The sequence below is a fragment of the Leptonychotes weddellii genome, chromosome 4 (genome assembly GCF_054177405.1).
Source record: "Leptonychotes weddellii isolate Sample4059 chromosome 4, ASM5417740v2, whole genome shotgun sequence".
Taxonomy (NCBI): Eukaryota; Metazoa; Chordata; class Mammalia; order Carnivora; family Phocidae; genus Leptonychotes; species Leptonychotes weddellii.
In genome coordinates this window covers 137,224,823-137,244,898 of record NC_138372.1, presented here as the reverse complement: position 1 = coordinate 137,244,898, position 20,076 = coordinate 137,224,823, and the positions used below count along the sequence as shown (strand labels likewise).

The 20,076-nt window shown below is 34.4% G+C and overlaps 1 protein-coding gene across 1 annotated transcript in view; it reads right to left on the bottom strand.

The window, feature by feature from the left end:
• The window catches only part of VPS13B (vacuolar protein sorting 13 homolog B), a 743,427-nt gene that overhangs the window by 324,058 nt on the left and 399,293 nt on the right, over positions 1 to 20,076 (bottom strand). Inside the window, exons 25-28 of the mRNA XM_081817134.1 lie at positions 11,457 to 11,628; positions 10,824 to 10,938; positions 9,095 to 9,161; positions 4,641 to 5,049 (exon numbers count right to left, since the gene is read on the bottom strand). Coding sequence (XP_081673260.1) covers positions 4,641 to 5,049; positions 9,095 to 9,161; positions 10,824 to 10,938; positions 11,457 to 11,628 — 763 coding nt within the window. The remainder of the gene's footprint in view (positions 1 to 4,640; positions 5,050 to 9,094; positions 9,162 to 10,823; positions 10,939 to 11,456; positions 11,629 to 20,076) is intronic.

The following is a 20,076-nucleotide window of genomic DNA, read 5'->3' as shown; positions in this document are numbered from 1 at the left end:
ATTTTTGCAATTACAATCAATTGGGGATTTTTCTAGTTACAGCAGCTGAATGGGAATTTTAAAACTTTTAATTTAACGCAGGAAGCCAAAAAACAACAAACAAGACAAAAATGCAAAAGAAATCAAGAAATAAAGCGTTTTTTCTCTCCATTTTCTCAAAGAGCCAGGTTTTTATTCCTTCTGACATGTACACAAATCAGTGAAGTACAGAACCTGCTTCAATAAACCACTGCTGTGTAGGAAAAAAAAACGAAGCTAGAGTTCCCTACTGAACTTCTGACCTCTGTCTTACTGCAGAGGTGCTCAGGTGCTCAGTGTAACCATGCTCCCATCTGCACTAAGAGTGAGCCCTCTTATTGGCCAAACTATGCCTGCACATAAGTGTTGTTCAGAAAATACCACAAATCCTGCCTTTGTCAAAAAGGCATCCAAATAGACCGGAGGTTCCTCAAAAACAAAGAATTCTAATACAGAATTACCATATGATCCAGCAATTCCATTCCTAGGTACATATCCACTAGAAGTGAAGATGGGCTCCAACAGACACCTGTATGACAGTGTTCATGGCAGCATTACTCATAATAGCCAACTCAACGCTGGAAACAGCCCAAGTGTCTGATAGATATAAGTTAACAAAACGTGGTACATCCATAAAGTGAAATATTATCCAGCCATAAAGATGAAGTTCTGATACATTCTACAATATGGATGGACCTTAAAAACATCACGCTAAGTGAAACAAGCCAAATATTCATGATTCCACTTATATGAAATATCCAGAATAGGCAAATTCATAGAGACAGAAGGTAAATTAGAGGTTATCAAGGGCTGGGAGAGTTATTGCTTAATGGCAACAGAGTTTATTTGTGATGATGAAAACATCTTGGAAATAGTGGTTATGGTTGTAAAATACTGTAAATGTAATTTATTCCATTAAGGTACCCCTGAATAATAACAAATGGAAAAAAATTTGGTTATATGTATTTTACCACAATAAAAAAAAAAATGAAAAAAAAAGACTTCTAATTCAATGATCAAGACAATTTACATTTTACACGTAATGTCTGTCTTAAGAAGAAACATTTAACATTATAGATAAGATCCTCCTAGCGATGACCACCTAAGGGCATGACACTGACATGGATGGTGAAAATTAGTTTGTCATGTAAATTTCTCTCACATGTATTGTTACAAAAATTTTATTCAAAGGAGCCCTAGAATGAACATCTAAACTGAAATGAAAAAACAATGCACTGTGAAAATGCCCCTGTATTAACAAGTACCAGTCAAAGACATCCCAAATCATTCAGTACATCAAACAGATAATATTTTACGATGAATAAGCAAAAGTTGAATGCAGATCAAATGTGCACACTGAGAAACAGCTATGTCTGATTCTGGACGATTTACCAGTATAAACACTACTGAACATCTATTTAAAAAGTCTTAGCCATACTGGCACGTCTTGAAAAAGCGACATACTGATGCTGCTTTATATTCTAGGCCTAATTTCAAAACTTAAGTGGGAGATGAAGCATATACACTATGTTTATTTATTTATTTATTTATTTAGATTTTATTTATTTGAGAGAGAGACAGAGATAGTGAGAGAGAGAGCACAAGTGGGGAGGAGAGGGAGAAGCAGGCTCCCCACAGAGCAGGGAGCCCGATGCGGGACTCGATCCCAGGACCCTGGGATCATGACCTGAGCCGAAGGCAGACACTTAACCGACTGAGCCACCCAGGCGCCCCTACACTGTGTTTATTTTCTTTTTATTTGTATTTGTGATCACTATTGATATTTTAGATGTGAAATTTAAGGTTTGAAACCTTAAATTAAAATAGCACTAGGGATATTAGAGGAAAAAGGATTCAATTTAGGATCAGTTAACATGCAATTACTATTTAGAGACCAGTTCAGTCCTATGATTTGAAGGTCATTTGTAATTCCTGAACACTTCTATATCAGTACTAAAGTATCACAAAGTCAGAAAGGTTGCTTTGCTTCCTGATTTGTCTGCATGACCTTTCCCAATTTTTTCATACAGCCCTCTTTCTGTACTTCTCTCCACCTCATCCTAACTTTTCATCTCCTATAAAACTTTTTTTCTTAGGTCTCAATGAAGTTTTGGCCTTACCAATTGTTTACATTCAAATAAAAATAATTAGAAAATTATGGAAATATAAAATACACACTACAAAGAATTTTCAGGAAATCACAAAAGCTTACTAACGTATCTTATTTTAAGTGAAATTACAGAAACTCACTCTGGTTAGGAAAATAAATGCTTTTATACTTACCAGAGAGACAGCTAGAAAACAATATCCTTAATTGTTAAAAAAAATTAGAACTTTTTATAATATAGATATGACTTTATTCTTATTTTTATCTAGATACAAATTTTCTGCCATTTTAATGGAAAAAGTTATAGATACTGTGATATAATGTTTTTGAAAGGTAAGGGACTACTTCAAACTTTTACCAAAATAATCATGTTTCCTCTAATAACAAAGCCAAACTACTGCTTCCATAGTGTTTTCCCCCTACTTTCAGCTGAAAAGTCCAAAAGATGGCTTGAAAATCTCCCTGACCTTTTATGTCTATTCTCTGCTTGTGTGGTTATGAGAAAATGTTATTATGACACTCAAACTAGTTCTCAGAGAGCTAAATTATTTAAAAATATAGGTTTCTTTTTGGGGCACCTGGGTAGCTCATTTGATTAAGTGTCAGACTCTTGGTTTTGGCTCAGGTCATGATCTCAGGGTCCTGGGATGGAGTCCTGAGTCAGGCTCTGCGCTCAGCAGGGAGACTGCTTGAGATTTTCTCTCCTTCTCCCTCTGCCCCTCCCCCTGCAGGTGCGTGCATTCTCTCTCTCTCAAATAAATAAATCTTTTCAAATGTCCCCTCTAAGACTGTATGGTGACTAACATAATAAAATTAAATTAAATTAAAAATAAATAAATAAATATAGGTTTTTCTTAAACCTACGTAACTTTAATATAAATTATATTATCTAAACATTTATTAGATACTCACATAATAAAGAATAACAAGGAAAAAGCATAAAGGTCAGTGTCTCTGCAATGAATATGCAGCTTTTCTGGTTAGCGGTTTCCTCTCAGATCACTTGTAATTGCTCAGTGAAGACTAACTTTATTTTTTACCATTCATGTGTTTCTACAAACTATCTGAATAAATGAAAACAACTGTATAGTGCTATCAGAATACAGTGATGCAGAGAGTACTAATTTATCTCAAAGTAATTAACTTTATGATAGCTCTTAGCAAAAACCAGAAGGAAAAGAATAGGAACTAGCTTGTATTAAAAATCCATTAAGTATAATATGCTGAATTTATCTCTAGACATCTTTGTAATTAAGAACTATAAAGCTCTACAAATATATTTTTTATTTATAGAAAAAAAATTTTTAGAAGGACCATTACTTTGAGCAAAACTGAATTATTTATGATGTTAGGCAGAATAGTCTTCCCTATGTGTTTGCAGACAGAACAAGAGATAGACTAGACTCCAAGAAGAAAGAGAATGGAACTTGGTGCTTTTCTTTTTTTTAATTTACCATCCCTGATCATTCAAGCTCTTCCTCCTCCACATCAGGACTAAAAGGAAAAAAAAGCTCTACTGTTCTCACGTGGCAGAAGCTGTTACTTATCCCTCTGATAGCATTCTCTCTTCTTTCTCAAATTCACAGGGCCTTAATTTATGAGCAAGGTACCCTACCACTTAGGGAAACACTGTTTCTTAGGCTCTCTCACACTGGGGTGTAGCCATATGACTAAGTTTTGGCCAATGAAGTATAAGCAGTAGCGAAATGTGGGACTTCCCAATATTCTACTTTGAAAGAACGGGCACACCTCCTCCTGATTCAACTCTCATTTATTGAGAGCTTACTAAGCAAGTGGCACTATTCACATAGTCTCAATGCAGTCATCACTGGAAAGTAAGCTATCAGGAAGGCCTATCAAGTTAAATACCAATATTACCATTTTATACATAGGAACTCAGATTAACTTGCTCAAGATTTTATACTTCATAACTAGTAAAGCTGGGATTTGAACTCAGGTCTCTGTAACTCCGAAGTTCATACCATGTGAACCGCTGTACTCTAATTTCACTCAAAATTCTGAAAGTTCTTCACTGTTTTATAGTACAGGGGAAACTAAAAATTTAAAAGTTACTCTCATGGGTGGAAGCAATGGGATTATAAATTCACTTTATTTTAAAACCTAAAATAATCTGCACCGAGAAGCCTAGAAGAAGCCACAGGAGCCTTGGAGTGTTGGCTATTTTTTAAAAAACTAATTTCTGGTTACCTTGTATATGGAACCTAACATTTGAGTTTAATAAAACAAATGACAGTAAGCATAAGCTTTACTAGCAAAAGCCCCGACGAAAAAAATCATTTCTTATTCTGTAACTAATTGAGTCAGAAACATACCCAGTATTCTGACATATCTCCTGAAGATTTAGTTGTAGAATGACTATTACATATTTACTTTTTCTAAAACACACCGAAGTGCAAAATACAACCACTAACCATATTAAAAAAAAAAATAGGAAACTAAAACCCCCAAATGGAAGTTATGTAAAATCAGACCAAAAAAAATCTGAAGACAATACCTTCAATACTTGGCTGCATTTCTTCTGTTTTTGGAACAAAAATTCTGATTACACTTGTGTTGATATAAATCAAAGGTAAACTGCGTGAAGTCAAGGTATGGCTCCTCATGGGCTGACCAGGAGATTTTCTTTTCTCTTTTTGGGTCCTTGGTAGTTTTGCTTGAAATATACTTGCAATGGCATTAAGCAAAGGAAAGCAAAGGACAATATCAAAAGCTTGTGCTGAAAGAAGAATTTCATGAAGAAAATGAGGGGAACCATCCGTTAAACCTTCAGATAACTTATGAAAACTTCTTCGCTCATTTCTTGATGTTAACTTGTGGCGGACATTTTTTGTTACAGCTTTTGTGTATGTCAAAGAGAGAAATCCATGCTGCTGATGAGAGCCATCTAGAAGTTTTGCTGTTGTCTGTTCCAGAAAAAGGAAATCACAATACACACTTCATTAAAAAAAGAAAAAAAATTATTTGGAAGCAGAAAATAATCTCAGTTGGTATTATAATCTTTTATTATGTCTATAACCCTTGATGAGCACATTACTGATCAATTCCAAGGATGGGGAAAACCATCTAAGACTTAGAATGACTCAAAAGAAAATTAGAAAATCAGGAATCCCGAGTTCTAGTTCTAGATCTTGAGAGGCAATTAAACTTTGTTGTGTCTGGGTCCATGATTTCTAAATTTTCTGTAACTTTCAGAATTTGGAACAAGTCATCCCTGGATTTTATCTTTTCATTCTTGATAATTCTTCATTGAAAGTACCAATATGCTGTTGTAACATGGGTCACAGAGAGATTGTTTATGCAGATGAAACTGAAATAACCATGTTACATATTTCCACTTGTAATCAACAACCTGAATAGAAAAGATGATTGACTTCCCTTGACCTAACACTTATGAGAACAGTTTTTCCTTAGATAATGTGGCTAATTTATACGATGACTGAGCCCATAAAAAGAGCCTCATTGATACCATGCTTTGATAACTAAACCAACCATTTAATGCATGTTTACTGGAAACAGTAACGTAACACAAAAATAAAACATCTGTCTTTTAGAACCTGCTTATTTTCACTGGCTATCATATTGTTTGTAAAACCTAACTATCAACTCTCTTACAACTCAAACTCATATCTTGGGTCTAATGTTATATTAATATGCACACAACATTTAAGTAAAAATTATATCATTAAAACAATATTTCTGACAAAACTTGTCCGCTTAACTTATATTCAGATGACACACTATAAACAAATTATAGTAAAACAGCATACTTTTAAGAGTGAAGTAAAATGCATACTTTGTATTTGTCAACATATGAAAAGGACAGCTCTTGAAAGTTTTCCCGAACCAATAAATATACATAAAATCCTATTTTGTAAATTACTCAACATAAAATTAAAGTTAAGTTGTTATACTCCACATTTCCAACCTCTCTTCCCAGGGCCTGATAAAGTTTTTAGGTTACTAGGGTCCAATGTGTGATGTCAAGAGAGGAAGTAAACTGAGAAGGAAGAACAAACAGGAAAAAAGTGAGAGTGGCAAAGTGGCAATGTGTTGGGACCTACGTCATGCCAGCACTAGGGAAGCTCTTTTGCTTCCATTCCTTCCTCTCATGTTGCTGCCTGTCATCCAGTGACACAGCGGGAGGAAAAGAGTATGCAATTCCGCTGTCACTGTTTTTTTTTTTTTTTTAAAGATTTTATTTATTTATTTGACAGAGAGAGACACAGTGAGAGGGAACACAAGCAGAGGGAGTGGAAGAGTGAGAAGTAGGCTTCCGGCAGAGCAGGGAGCCCGATGCGGGGCTCGATCCCAGGACCCTGAGATCATGACCTGAGCCGAAGGCAGCCGCTTAACCGACTGAGCCACCCAGGCACCCCCTGTTAATTTTGTTTTTAATCTGGACTTTACAACAAAGAAGGGTGAGATAAAATTTATCTTTGTATATGTTCTTTTTTAACCTAATTTTCTGACCATTAAAAATAACTTGGGAGATAGGCATTAAATGGATGTACAAATAATCATATTTCATATAACTGTCCTGCCCTCAGAACATTTTTTTAACCGTTCCCAACTTTCTCGTTGCCTCTCTGATTTCTCTTTCCTTTTGCTTTCTACACTCAAAAAGAAATACAGTAAAACAGGAAAAAGTGCTACCAGTCTTATCACCATCTTGCTGGACAGCAGGAAACACTGGATGGAGAAGGGTGGCTGGGGTATGGCCGCTCAGCAACACTGTCTTTAGGTCTCTAAACTGGACTTGGGGGGAGGGGGCGGAACAGCCATCAACCACCAATCTACATAACCTTGCTCAAATAATCCTCATAATGGCAACACATGAATCCTGGAAAAAGCATAAAAGGTGTTTCACTGTATAAACGCTTTGATTTGGAAAATATCTTTTAAACATATTGAATGTAGGTACTCTTAAAAGGTAAACTCCCATGAGAGAAAGTTTGCTGAACTGCTGCATCTTTAATTCCCTTAATGTAAGAGGGAAAAAAAAAAATAAAAGAATCAATGAATACTGGCTGGAGTTGAGATACTGTAAATATTACTTTTCATACAGTAATATTTATTCTCTTTAAAATGAAAATAATATTATTCTCTTTAAAATGAAAAGTTAGAAAATTAAAGAAATATTAGAAAAAATTTTAAAACTTCAGAAAAACTGATGAAGAAAACTTTTAAAGGGCATTAATAAATAAGTGGGGTTTTTCATGAATATACATTAAAATTATTCAAAATATAAAAAAAAATTAAGAATGTTTCTCATAGACACTAATAACATTCAAAGAAATGAAAATAAATCTGAACAGAACTTTTGCTGATATAAAAGCCACATTTAGAGACATCTTTTTCCAGACTAAAATTCCAGAAAAAAATAAAAAATCAAAAAAGAAACTAGCATTTGCCATGCAAATATAATACCAAACATTAAATCTAGGAACACAATTAGTTAAAATATTTGGTTAATTTTTATCATTTTTTTTTAAAGATACAGGTCTTAAATTCCTTTTGAGCTACAAAAAAAGAGGAAATAGTTCCCACATGCTAAGAAAATATCTAATAATGTTTGCAGTGATTTAATAAATTCTTAAGAGAACTGTTATTACCACTGTTGATAATCTGGTCTTAATATTTTAAAATTACATGCATTTGCATTGACTTTAAGAATGTCATTTAAAAGAATTAGCTTAATAACATATCCAGATATATTGTACCACTAGAAAAAACAAGGTTCTAAACTTCTAAAAGCCACTGGTGTACAGTCTAGTATTCATCTTCTATCTGGTCAATGACAGGCATGCAGCCTTTTCCAGTTTCAAGAGGTCACCAAGTAAGGTATTTGAATTAGTTGTGAGAAGGAAATGGCGTAATTGAAAGGGGGGAAAAAGCAATCCAAGTAAGAATCATAAAGGAAATGACAAAGCAGTTTAGTCAACTCTTGATCATTCAAAACATGCACAATTTAAAAAACATTATACTTAATGTCCTACATTTCGATTTTCTTGTGCTGATGGTAAAATTAGGTTGTAATCACAAAACCAGAGTGAAAAACAGGATATGCAAGTAACCCAGAAACAAATTAGATTGTAGTGGAAAACCAGTGTATGATTTAAAAGTACAGTAGAGTTCATTGACAAAGTGGATGATACAGAGGAAGATGAAAATCAAGAGTTGACTCTATGGATAGTTCAATTCCTTCTCTGGATTCCTGTTAGTGGGAGTTCTGTAGCATAATTTTAAAATGATTTCTTACAGAAGGAAAGAAGCCAGAGCAATTACTGAAAGGGTCCTGCTTGCTGATGGGTCGAACCAACAAGGTGCGTCTGTTCAGCTTGTCAGTACAGGAAAGGAAGACACCTCCACATTGCCCCAGAGACCAACACTCTTCCCCAAGGCTTGAGGTGATGGACAGGAGCAAAGAAGGTGAAAAGACAAAAAGCAATAAAAGCCATAAGCAAAAAAATCTAGATAGTTTTAATTTTGCTGCAGTCTGCATAGGTTTACGTTTGAGCCACTGCTAGGTATGGCTTCTGTCTGGACCATCTTCTGCAAAAGCATTGTTAATGGAAGTAAATGAAAAATAATTGCTTTTAGTGTAAAGTGACTACTTTTAGTTTAGATAAAGGACAATCCAACAAGAACTCATTTATGAATAGGAAAGTCAACATAATAATACATTAATGATAAAGTATTTTAATAAAAGCAATCCTACCTTTGCTGTTTGAAAAATTTACTTAATACCTAGAACAGGAAAATGGTTACAAAACACAAGCAGTTTAGAGGAATAGTTTTATTTTATAATGTAATTTTGGAAGAATAGGTCAAAAAGAATTTACTCTGAGCTTTAATTCTTGTAACCATTAGTCCTATTGCATGAAAGAACAAAGATAAAACAGTTTACAAGATATTTTTAAAAAATCATAATTACTAAATGAGTCTCACCACAGGTTTTTCTTTGCACTGCAGAAATACTCCTTCAAAATGTCCTGACTGCCAACCTTCCCCTGGCCTGGAAAACATAAGTTCACCTTATCTGTTCTCTTCAATTTTTCTGAGTTAAAAAATCGAGCATATATAACTATTTCAAATAGTTATTATGTAAACAACACTACACTGAACTAAAACATGGATCTGACAATGCAATTAAGAACAATTTATATTAGCACCACACCCTGGTCATTTTGCATAGAAGCATTTGTCTTAATGGTAAAACTGTATACTTACTGATTGGTTATTTATTTCTATCTCATCCATGAAACTGTAAGGCCCATAAGGGCATGACTGACGTCTATTTTTCTCAAACACTATATCCTCAGTGCTTAGCACATGCACATAATATACACCCAATAAATATTTTGACTAAGTGAATGAATAAATTATTTAAAACTTAGATAAATTTGACAGTAAAGTCACTGATGATCTAGAAGACACATTATAATATTCACATCATCAGGAAATGATTTCAGCTATAACATAATAATCATGTATCACCTGCAAAAATCACTTTTATATAGAGATATGCTATTCAGGAGGACCTAAAGAACTAAACATTCCATTATCAAAGATCAATTAATGATTCATGGTTAATGCAACAAAAACAATTATATGCTTTGTAATATACTATCAATAAAACAGATTTTAATATATAGCCAGCAAAATATTTTGAACTTCACAATTACGACACAATGTTTTGGCTGGACAGATTTGATAGTCATTGACATAAGCAATACAATATATGTGATAAGCAATGTGATAAAGAATCAAAATTCAAATTTTTTAATGTAGAATAGGAAACATGTTAAATAAAAAACATTCTCCTTCTATGGTCTATGATGTACCAATAAAGGTACAGAAACATATGTACTTCTGAAGGCTCTCAATAAATAACTGCTGAATGAATATTATAAATGCAGAGAAAAAATAAACTTTAAGACTGTTTCTATACCCATATGAAATTGAAAATGATGTTTCAAAATTTTTTAAAATGTGTGAATTTTATGGTATGTAAATTATAATTCAATTTAAAAAATACAAATTCCAGAGTAGTTTTCTAAAGCAAAAACACACAAAAACAAAAAAACACAAAAAGCATTTGTTATTTTTATTTGGGAAAAATTAATGACAAAATTGCTATGCATCTTTAGAGTGAAGATATCTAAAACTTTACTTTTTTACTATCATTATTTATTATCATAAACAAATATGTATATATTAAACATAATTTAAGCATAAATTATATTTTTTTACATCATACTTTTGATAGAAATTTACTAGGGAAAGGAAAATTTGATTCTAGGAATATCCACCACATGTGTATTAATCAAATGTGAGACAAGAAAAGTCTCCAAAGTACAAAGGGCCATGAGCTGTCACTATTCCATTTCAATCTGTGATTATTCTAGTATGGGGAGTAGATGGGGAGTAAGCTTATTTCATTTAATATGGCAATATGGTATTTGTGAACAGATCTGCCATCTTATGAAACAAAACTTTGTTATATTCCATATATGAACGAATTCCAAGGAAAATTGATCAATTTATCTGTTAAGAACCCTTTCTGGAAATAAGTACAGTATTTTTTAGAAATACCCAAATTAAAATATAAAAATTCTTATATAAACTGTGTTCAAAGAAAGTATAGCTTTTCCCATATTTCTTATACATTATTTACCTGCTTCTATAGTGATCAATATTGAAACTTTCTATTTTACATTTCACTTTGGTATATACATCCTGAACATCTATGGAAGCACTGAGATCTTCTAGTTCACTGACCATACAAAGCTCTGCAATAAGAAGCAAACATTAAAATCAGCATAGGCCTCACAATCAATATTAAAACCTTCTATTTTAGTTTTAATGTTCACATATTTATTCTTGACATCTACAGAGGAAATGAGACTTTCTCTTCATTAACCACACAAGATTCTACAATAATAAGGAAAAGTAACATCAAAAGAGCCCTCACAATTAAGACAGGATACCTATTTCAAGACAGAAGAAATCCATTAATGTTTAAAGTGCTGTATCTGGTATCACTGCAATACTTTCAGTGACAATGATAAAATGCATCAATATAATCAATGAAAAATTACCTAATGGCTTTTGGAATGGATTTTAACATAAAAAGACAAAATTTAGGTATTATATTCAATATATTAGTATTGCTAATAGAAATCACCTAAGTTAGAGCTAATGATGTTTGTTTAAGTGACAGTGATAAATAAAACTAAAGTCTACTATTTCTTCTAAAAATAGTTTTAGTATTTTATCTTTTCAGTAGAGGAGAAAAGTAACCCTGTACCTGTGCCTTTATTTTCAGGATCTGGAGCAAAGAGTTTTATAGTAATTTTGGGGAGCACCCACTGCATCCACAGACTAACACGTCCACTGGATCCACCAATGTTACTTGTAGTTTGTTCCAGGGTAATAGAATCCGAAAATGGTGAATCATCACCTGCTTGTATGGAATCTCCCTGGGATGAGAAAAAACAACAACTGTTTAACAAAAATAACTTTAAAAAATTATATAAAATTTGAAATTACCACTGATAACTTTTCCGTAACATATATTTGCTAGCAATAATCATATAAATGCTTATGCTAATACATGATGTTAATAATATATATACTAATCACATGTTTTTTATAGTTACAATGTCCATGCATGTCATTCCAATCTCCTCAAGAGTTCATAAGATCCAGAACAAGTTTGGGTTGTACCAATGGGTATTTCCTTAGAGAGTAGGGTCTGCAAGCTAAGCTATAGCCAAGGGCCAAATCTTGTTCTACTTTTGGAAATAAAGTTTTACTAGATCACAGTCATATTCATTCATTTACCTATTGCCTATGGCTGCTATTTAGCAGTTAAGTAGTTTCTGTAGAGATGCTATGGTCCACAAAACCCAAAATATTTACAATCTAGCCATTTATAGAAACAGTTTGTCTACCCCTGCTATACAGCACTTAAGTGAATCTACAATATCCACAGCAAAATGATTAGCATAATTAGCATGGCTTAAGAGACAGAACACTTATCATGCCTCCCATATTTTAATATAAGAAGACATTAAAAAGGTAGATTTGACATATTTTTTTTAAAAAAGTTTTTAAGTAATCTCTACACCCTACATGGGGCTTGAATTTACAACCCTGAGATAAAGAGTCACATGCCCTACCGACTAAGTCAGGCAGATGCCCCATCAATAGATTTTTAAAAATGATTTATAGGTAAAGAGCATGAGCTTATTCAATTCAACAAATATATAATGAATTATGAATATGTAAGTTCCTACATTTGGTACTAACAATCTTTCTGGAAAAAGTTCATTTGGTCATTGTTGTTTTTGTTAAATCTTTTCAGCAGCTGTTAAGTGGTCTGGAGAAAAATAAATCCTGGTATTGAGTTGAACAGCTTCAGCCTCCAGGGCAGGAAGACATGGTGCCAGGGATAGTGATCAGTCAGTCATGCATTCTGTTCTGTTCTTTCAGTATTTGGGTTTTTAAAATTCCAACTTCACTGTCCATTTAAACCCTTCAAAAATACCCATTATCTGAGAACTGATCACATACCTTATAGCATGCTTATTTGTTTAAAAGATGCGTATATATTTTTAAACATTAGTTATATGTACTTAAACTCCGTCTGGTAGGCAGCATGGTATACTAGGGTTAAGGACTTCTTCAGACCCTAACCATGGGATTTAACCTCTTGGAGTTTGTTTCCTTCTCTGCAAAATGGTTATTTTGATATTTATCTCTTAGAGTTGTTAAGAAGTAAGAACAGAAATGTAAAGTGATTACATATAGTAAGCAATTTGTAAGTAGTAGGTATAATTATCACCATCAAACTGAACCACTACTTAGAAATTGTACACTCACAAGTCTTACAGAATTTGGTATTCAGTACTCTCTTGCCTTTCTCATTTTGTCTTTCTAACTTCAGCACATTTTCCTTTGCCATATATCCTCAACTTCTAATAGTTCATTGTTGCTTTGAATGTCTCAAACAAAATGTTCACTTCCTATGCTAAGGAGTCATGACCAGTAGTCAACAGCCAGAACAAAACATCCTTAAAATTTAATAAGAAGACAACATAACATGGTGAGTATACTGTTTTCTATGGAGAGTTTCTCAGAGCAGAAGCCACTAATCTGGCAACTAAGAAAAGGGAAGATAAGTAAAACCTCATACAAAACAAAACCAAGGGCACCTGGGTGGCTCAGTCATTAAGCATCAGCCTTCAGCTCAGGTCATGATCCCAGGGTCCTGGGATCCAGCCCCGCATTGGGCTCCCTGCTCGGCGGGAAGCCTGCTTCTCCCTCTCCCACTCCCCCTGCTTGTGTTCCCTCTCTTGCTGTGTCTCTGTCAAATAAATAAATAAATAAATAAAATCTTTTAAAAAAATAAACAAAACCAAAATTTCTGCTCTCATTACCACAGATAGACCATCTACTCAGATATATTCAGCGCCTACATGAAGTGTTTACCTTCACCTAAGATTTACAATACCTTTCAATCAGAAGGAGAATTTAATTTCCTTGAATCCCCAGAAGGAGACCAAATGAGGATGCTTTTCACAAAAGAACAGACAAGTACTTATTGTTGGAATACTTAGGCACCAGGCACAGCAAAGCAGAAGTTGCCTGTGATTTACTGTGACAGAAAATTATAGACTTAAATCTGAAGACAGTGTAGTCGTTCCTTGTTCCACTTATACCAAGTAAAGCAGACAGCTCACTGTGATGTTTTCATATAAATGTTTTTCCAAAATAAGTAGTCCTAACTCTGCTATAATTGAAATTCTTACAATTTGAGAAGGTATACAAAAATTCAGGTTTTGGCTTGCGGCCTAAAGTGATACAATATCTAATGAAAAGCACAAACTGATCCCAGAAAAGGATGTATTTTACCAAGTCAAATTCAATAAAAGACACATAATGTAGTCAATATGCCTTTCTTTACGGGTAGGTTCTTAGAGCAGAAGCATTTATAAAGTAAATTATCCTTCAAGAGTTAGAAGAACATCATAATCCCAAGAATGGAAACTGCAGAGAAAACAGCACCTCAAATCAATGCGACCTAGATTTTTTATATTATTATATTCAGTAGGAATGGTGAGAAAACTGTGGCTTCAAATTTAATAAGTAAGCACTCCTGAAAAAGACTTTTGCTCTCCTTGCTCACACAGTTTCAATTTTCATTTTGGATTTACAACATTTGGTGTAGTGTTGTTAAATATGTTTGTGCATTAATTTTCTGCTCTATTTCCAAATCTATAGCAAAAATTGAGCCAGAATTGGAGATGCTGAACTATTTTCCCACACCTCTTTATGCCAAGTTCTAAAATATACACTTCAATTCTTTCACCATTTTGTTGCAAATTGACCAAAAGACTGAGTTTATTTTTCTAGCTGACTTTATCTTTGTTCATCTGGAAGAGCAAACACTGCAGCCCTTCATCCTTGGCCTGCTTCAGAGCTCAGGGATGATCATAGTTTTGGCCACACTATTACTCTCCCTTATCAAAATAACTCCAGCATTCTTGTTCAATCACAAAACTTCCCAAAGGGCTAAACACTTCCACCACGGTTTGTACTTAAGTCAACAGTAACAAGTGGCCTGCTGTGGTTTCTACTACCTTTGCTCTCACTATTTCAATGCAAGGGGGGGAAAATGATCAACTGTTTTTAAGCTTCGTACTTACGCCTCTTACTCCTCTTTCCCCCTCTACACCATCCAGATTGATATTCAGGAAGCTAGAGCTAAATTCACTGAAAAGTATGGTACTTCCTATCAACAGGTCAACATAAAAAGAATTACTCATAGTTTAAAGTATAAACCACCCAAGGATCATATAAACAAATACTTCTCTTCTTCTTAATACAAACAATTGTTAAGAGTGTGCTTTTTAAAACTAGATTCATGTATAGTGAATTCTTTATAGCCAAATAATTAATATATTTGACCTGACTCAGCAAGTAAAACAATACTTTAAGTAAGTAAATGCTTTAAAATTTTTATGAATGTTTTTGAATGCAAATATTAATTAGAAATAAAAAAAGTTCAAAACCGCGATTTCAAAAATTTTCCCAGATACATAATTGATATAAATAAGCACAACAAATGTAAAGTGACCTGATAGAAATTTCTTTCTAGATATGTCTCCTGAGGCAAAGGAAACAGAAGTAAGAATAAACTATTGAGACTTGATCAAAATAAAAAGCTTCTGCACAGCGAAGGAAACAATCAACAAAACTAAAAGGCAATCTACAGAATAGGAGAAGGTATTTGCAAATGACATAGCTGATAAAAGGTTCATATCCAAAGTACATAAGGAAATTATAAAATTCAGGGTACCTGGGTGGCTCAGTTAAGTGTGCAACTCTTGATTTCGGCTCAGGTCATGATCTCAGGGTTGTGGGACTGAGCCCCGTGTCAGGCTCTGAGCTTAGTCGGGAGTCTACTCTAGATTCCCTCTGCCCTTCCCCCTGCTCTCTCTCTCTCTCAAATAAATAAATCTTAAAAAAAAAAAAAAAGAATAAAACTCAACACCCAAAATACAAATAATCCACTTAAAATGGGCAGAAGACATGAACAGACATTTTTCCAAAGAAGGCATACAGGTGGCTAACAGATACATGAAAAGATGCTCAACATCACTCATCATCAGGGAAATACAAATCAAAACTACAATGTGGTATTACCTTGCACCAGTAAGAATGGCTAAAATCAACAACACAAGAAACAACAGGTGTTGGCAAGGATGTGGAGAAAGGGGAATGCTCTTGCTCTGTTGGTAGAAATGCAAAGTGGTGCAGCCACTCTGGAAAACAGTACGAAGGTTCCTCAAAAAGTTAAAAACACAAAACTACCCTACGATCCCACAACTGCCCTACTAGGTATTCACCCAAAGAATACAAAAATGTTAATTCAAAGGGGTACATGTGCCCTGATGTTTATAGCAGCATCATCAGCCAAATTATGGAAAGAGTCCAAGTGTCCATCGACTGATGAATGGATAAAGAAGATGTGGCACGCGCACGCACACACACGCACACACACACACACAATGGAATATTACTCAGCCATAGAAAAGAATGAAATCTTGCAATTTGCAGCTACAGAGTATTATGCTAAGAAAAGTAAGTCAGAGAAAGACAAATACTATATGATTTTACATGTTATGTGGAATTTAGGAAACAAAACAAAGGAATAAAGGGGGTAAAAAGAGAGAGAGGCAAACCAAGAAACATACTCTTAACTATAGAGAATACATTGCTGGTTACCAGAGGGGAGGTGGGGGATGGGTGAAATAGGTGATGGGGATTAAGGAGGGCACTTGTGATGAGCACTGAGTGATGTACTGAAGTGTTGAATCACTATACTATACACCTGAAACTAATATTACACTGTATATTAACTGGAATTTATATAAAAACAAAAAAATGTAAGGTGACCTCAGATTGATAGGTTAATTTATATAACTATTTATATTTAAAAAATAAAGTAAGTCAATAATTGAGAAACCAAAGACATTTCTGATATGATTATTTGGAAATAGGAAAAACATTACAAACAAAATATTTTGTTGATGTATGCGAAGGCTAAAAAATAAGCTTCACTTCTCTAATCTATTTTGATATATTATCTTTGTCTTCCAATAGCTATTCAGTTGATCAGATGATAACCTAAATGCTACGATTCCCACATATTTTTTTAAGTAGGCTCCACCCCCAGCGTGGAGCCCAGTGCAGGGCTTGAACTCATGACCCTGAGATCAAGAGCTGGGCTGGGATCATGAGTTACATGCTGGTGGACCCGTAATTCCCACATTTTGAATAAAAGTTTCTCCCTAAATGTTGAAGATAAAAACCATTTAAAGATAAATATTAAATGAAACAAGTCTACTTCCAGGGGGAGACTTAAAATGATTACAACACATTCTTAAAACAGCAATTGAATATTCAAACTAAATTTACCATTTTTTTTTAAAGATTTATTTATTTATTTGAGAGAGAGAGAGAGAGAGAACATGTGTGTGAGTTGGGGGAGGGGCAGAATGAATGAAAGAGAGAGAATCCTCAAGCAGATTCCCTACTGAGCCGGATCCTGAGCTCGATCCCATGACCCCGAGATCATGACCTAAGTCAAAATCAAGAGTCAGCTGCCTAACAGACTGAGCCACCCAGATGCCCCAGACTAAATTTACTTTTTAAAGGACTGTCTGGAATAATAATTTGAGGTAGATTACTGCTTAGTATTACTGCACTGTAATAACTAAAAAACTGACAAAAGTTTTGCTATAGCAGTTGATGCCAAACAACTTCTCAGTCCAATATTCACTTGCTTTTCAATAAATGTCTCAATAGATATAACTGACATATAACATTATAATAGTTTCAGGTATACAAGATAATTATTTGTATATATTGTGAATGACCACAGTGAATCTAGTTAACATCTATCACCATGCATAGTTACAGGTTATTTTTCTCTTGTGATGAGAACTTTTTAAGACCTACTCTCTTACCAACTTTCAAACACCAAATACAGTACTATTAACGATATAATCACCATATTGTGCATTTTATCCCCAGGACTTATTTTATAACTGGTAGTTTTTGGCTTTTGGCCACATGTACCTATTTTGCCCCATATTCACTTTAAATTTAACTGAAAATAAATGTTTTAAATAATTACTGGAGACTAAGAAATGAACTGCCTCATGTGAATTTTTTTTAAGTTTTTATTTTAATTCTAGTTAGTTACCATACAGTGTAACATAAGTTTCAGGTGTACCATATAGTGATTCAGCCCTTCCATATAACACCCTGTGCTCATCACAAGTGCACTCCTTAATCCCCACCACCTACTTCACCCATCCCCTCACCCACTTCCACTCTAGGAACCATCAGTGTGTTCTATATAGTTAAGGGTCTGGTTCCTTGGTTTACCTCCCTTTTCCCCCCCTTTGTTCCTTTGTCTTGTTTCCTAAATTCCACATATGAGTGAAATAATTTGTCTTTCTCTGACTGACTTATTTCACTTAGCATAATACTCTGTAGCTCCATCCATGTTGTTGCCAATGGCAAGAGTTCATTTTTTTCAATGGCTGAGTAATATTCCTGTGTGTGTGTGTGTGTATCTCACATCCTCTTTAAGCTAGGCTGCCTAAAGCAATTTTAATCCCTGAATCAATTGAAGAATATAAGTCAAACTTTGCCATGAACCAAAGCTTCCAATGTTAGAGGTTAATCTGTCAATTTTTACTTTTGGTTGTGCTGTAAATCAGTATTCTAACATGCACTTAGCATTTTATATTTCTTGTTGCATATTAAAATTCTTGCTCCCCCTTCTATATAATACAGAATTGTCTCAGGAAACAGAATCCATTATGGACTAAATTTCCTAGTCCACCTATCTATTATGTGGATGCACATATCCATGCCCAAATTCAAATATTATAAATTCCTCTAAGGATAAAGGAAGGTGTCTTAAATGTTTAAAATTTTGTAAAAAGCTGAACATTACTAGGCTAAGTATCCAATTTAAGAAATTAGAAAAAACAGGAGCGCCTGGGTAGCTCGCTGATTAAGTGTCTAACTCTTAATTTCAGCTCAGGTCATGGTCTCAGGGTTATGAGATGGAGCCCTGCATTGGCCTCCGTGCTGGGTGTGGAGACTGCTTAAGATTATCTCTCTCCCTCTCCCTCTGCCCTTCCCCCTCCCTCTCTAAATTAGAAAAAGGAAAAAGAAAGAAAAAAAAAACCCTACATAATAAACCAAGGGAAAAAAGCATTTTTTAAAAGATTTTATTATTTTAGAGAGAGAGCAAGTGGGGAGAGGGGCAATGGAAGAGGGGGAGGGATAGAGAGAGAGAATTTCCAGTGTACTCCCTGCTGAGCACAGAGCCTGACATGGGGCTCAATGATTTTATACTGCCAGAATGTTTCAAAAAACTTCTAGTTATGAAATTAACAGTAAAGGGTTTTCAGGCCAGTAATAGCCCCTGGAGTCCCTCAAAGAGCAAACACACAAAATCCCTTTGAGGGAATAGGGCCTCAACCACAATGTAAAAGTCTCATAGGTAAAGTTCCACTAATGAAAAACTCCCAATATAAGGTTACACAACACATAAGGAAACAATCTACTATAAGTAAAAGTTAAGAACACAACAAACAAAAGGATTAGACTCTCAAAATATTCAGACAACAGATCTGATAAAAAATATAAAATAATTATGTTTAAAACAACAAAAGACAAAAAACAAAAAAGCTCATTATACAGCTTTATGAATTTATATCAAAATATATTTGCAGTGACTTAGTGAATATATATATGCCCTGTACTATAATAATCCGATTTAATTTAATCATAATGAGTTGATATTCCCAAATCATTTAACATCCACATATTCAATAGCAATGTGTTTGAAACCCGCTCTGTTCCAAGCACTGTACTGGTTGCTTAAATTAGGGTTATCCTCTGATAGAAAGATAATAGGGAACTGATGGTAGTGGAGAGTTTTTATTTCACATCTAATATAGCATTGAAATAATATAATCATTATTTGACATCTTTACTTCTGACCCAATGGAAGCCTTTCCCCTTTTGCCCCTCCCAACTCCCTTCAAAAAAAAGGGGGGGGGGCGCCTGGGTGGCTCAGTTGTTAAGCATCTGCCTTCGGCTCAGGTCATGGTCCCAGGGTCCTGGGATCGAGCCCCGCATCGGGCTCCCTGCTCAGCGGAGAGCCTGCTTCTCCCTCTCCCACTCCCCCTGCTTGTGTTCCCTCTCTCACTGTGTCTCTCTCTGTCAAATAAATAAATATTTTAAAAAAAAAGAATAAAAAGAATAAAATACTTAGGAATAAACTTAACCAAGGAGGTGAAATACTTGTATGCTGAAAACTACAAAATATTGCT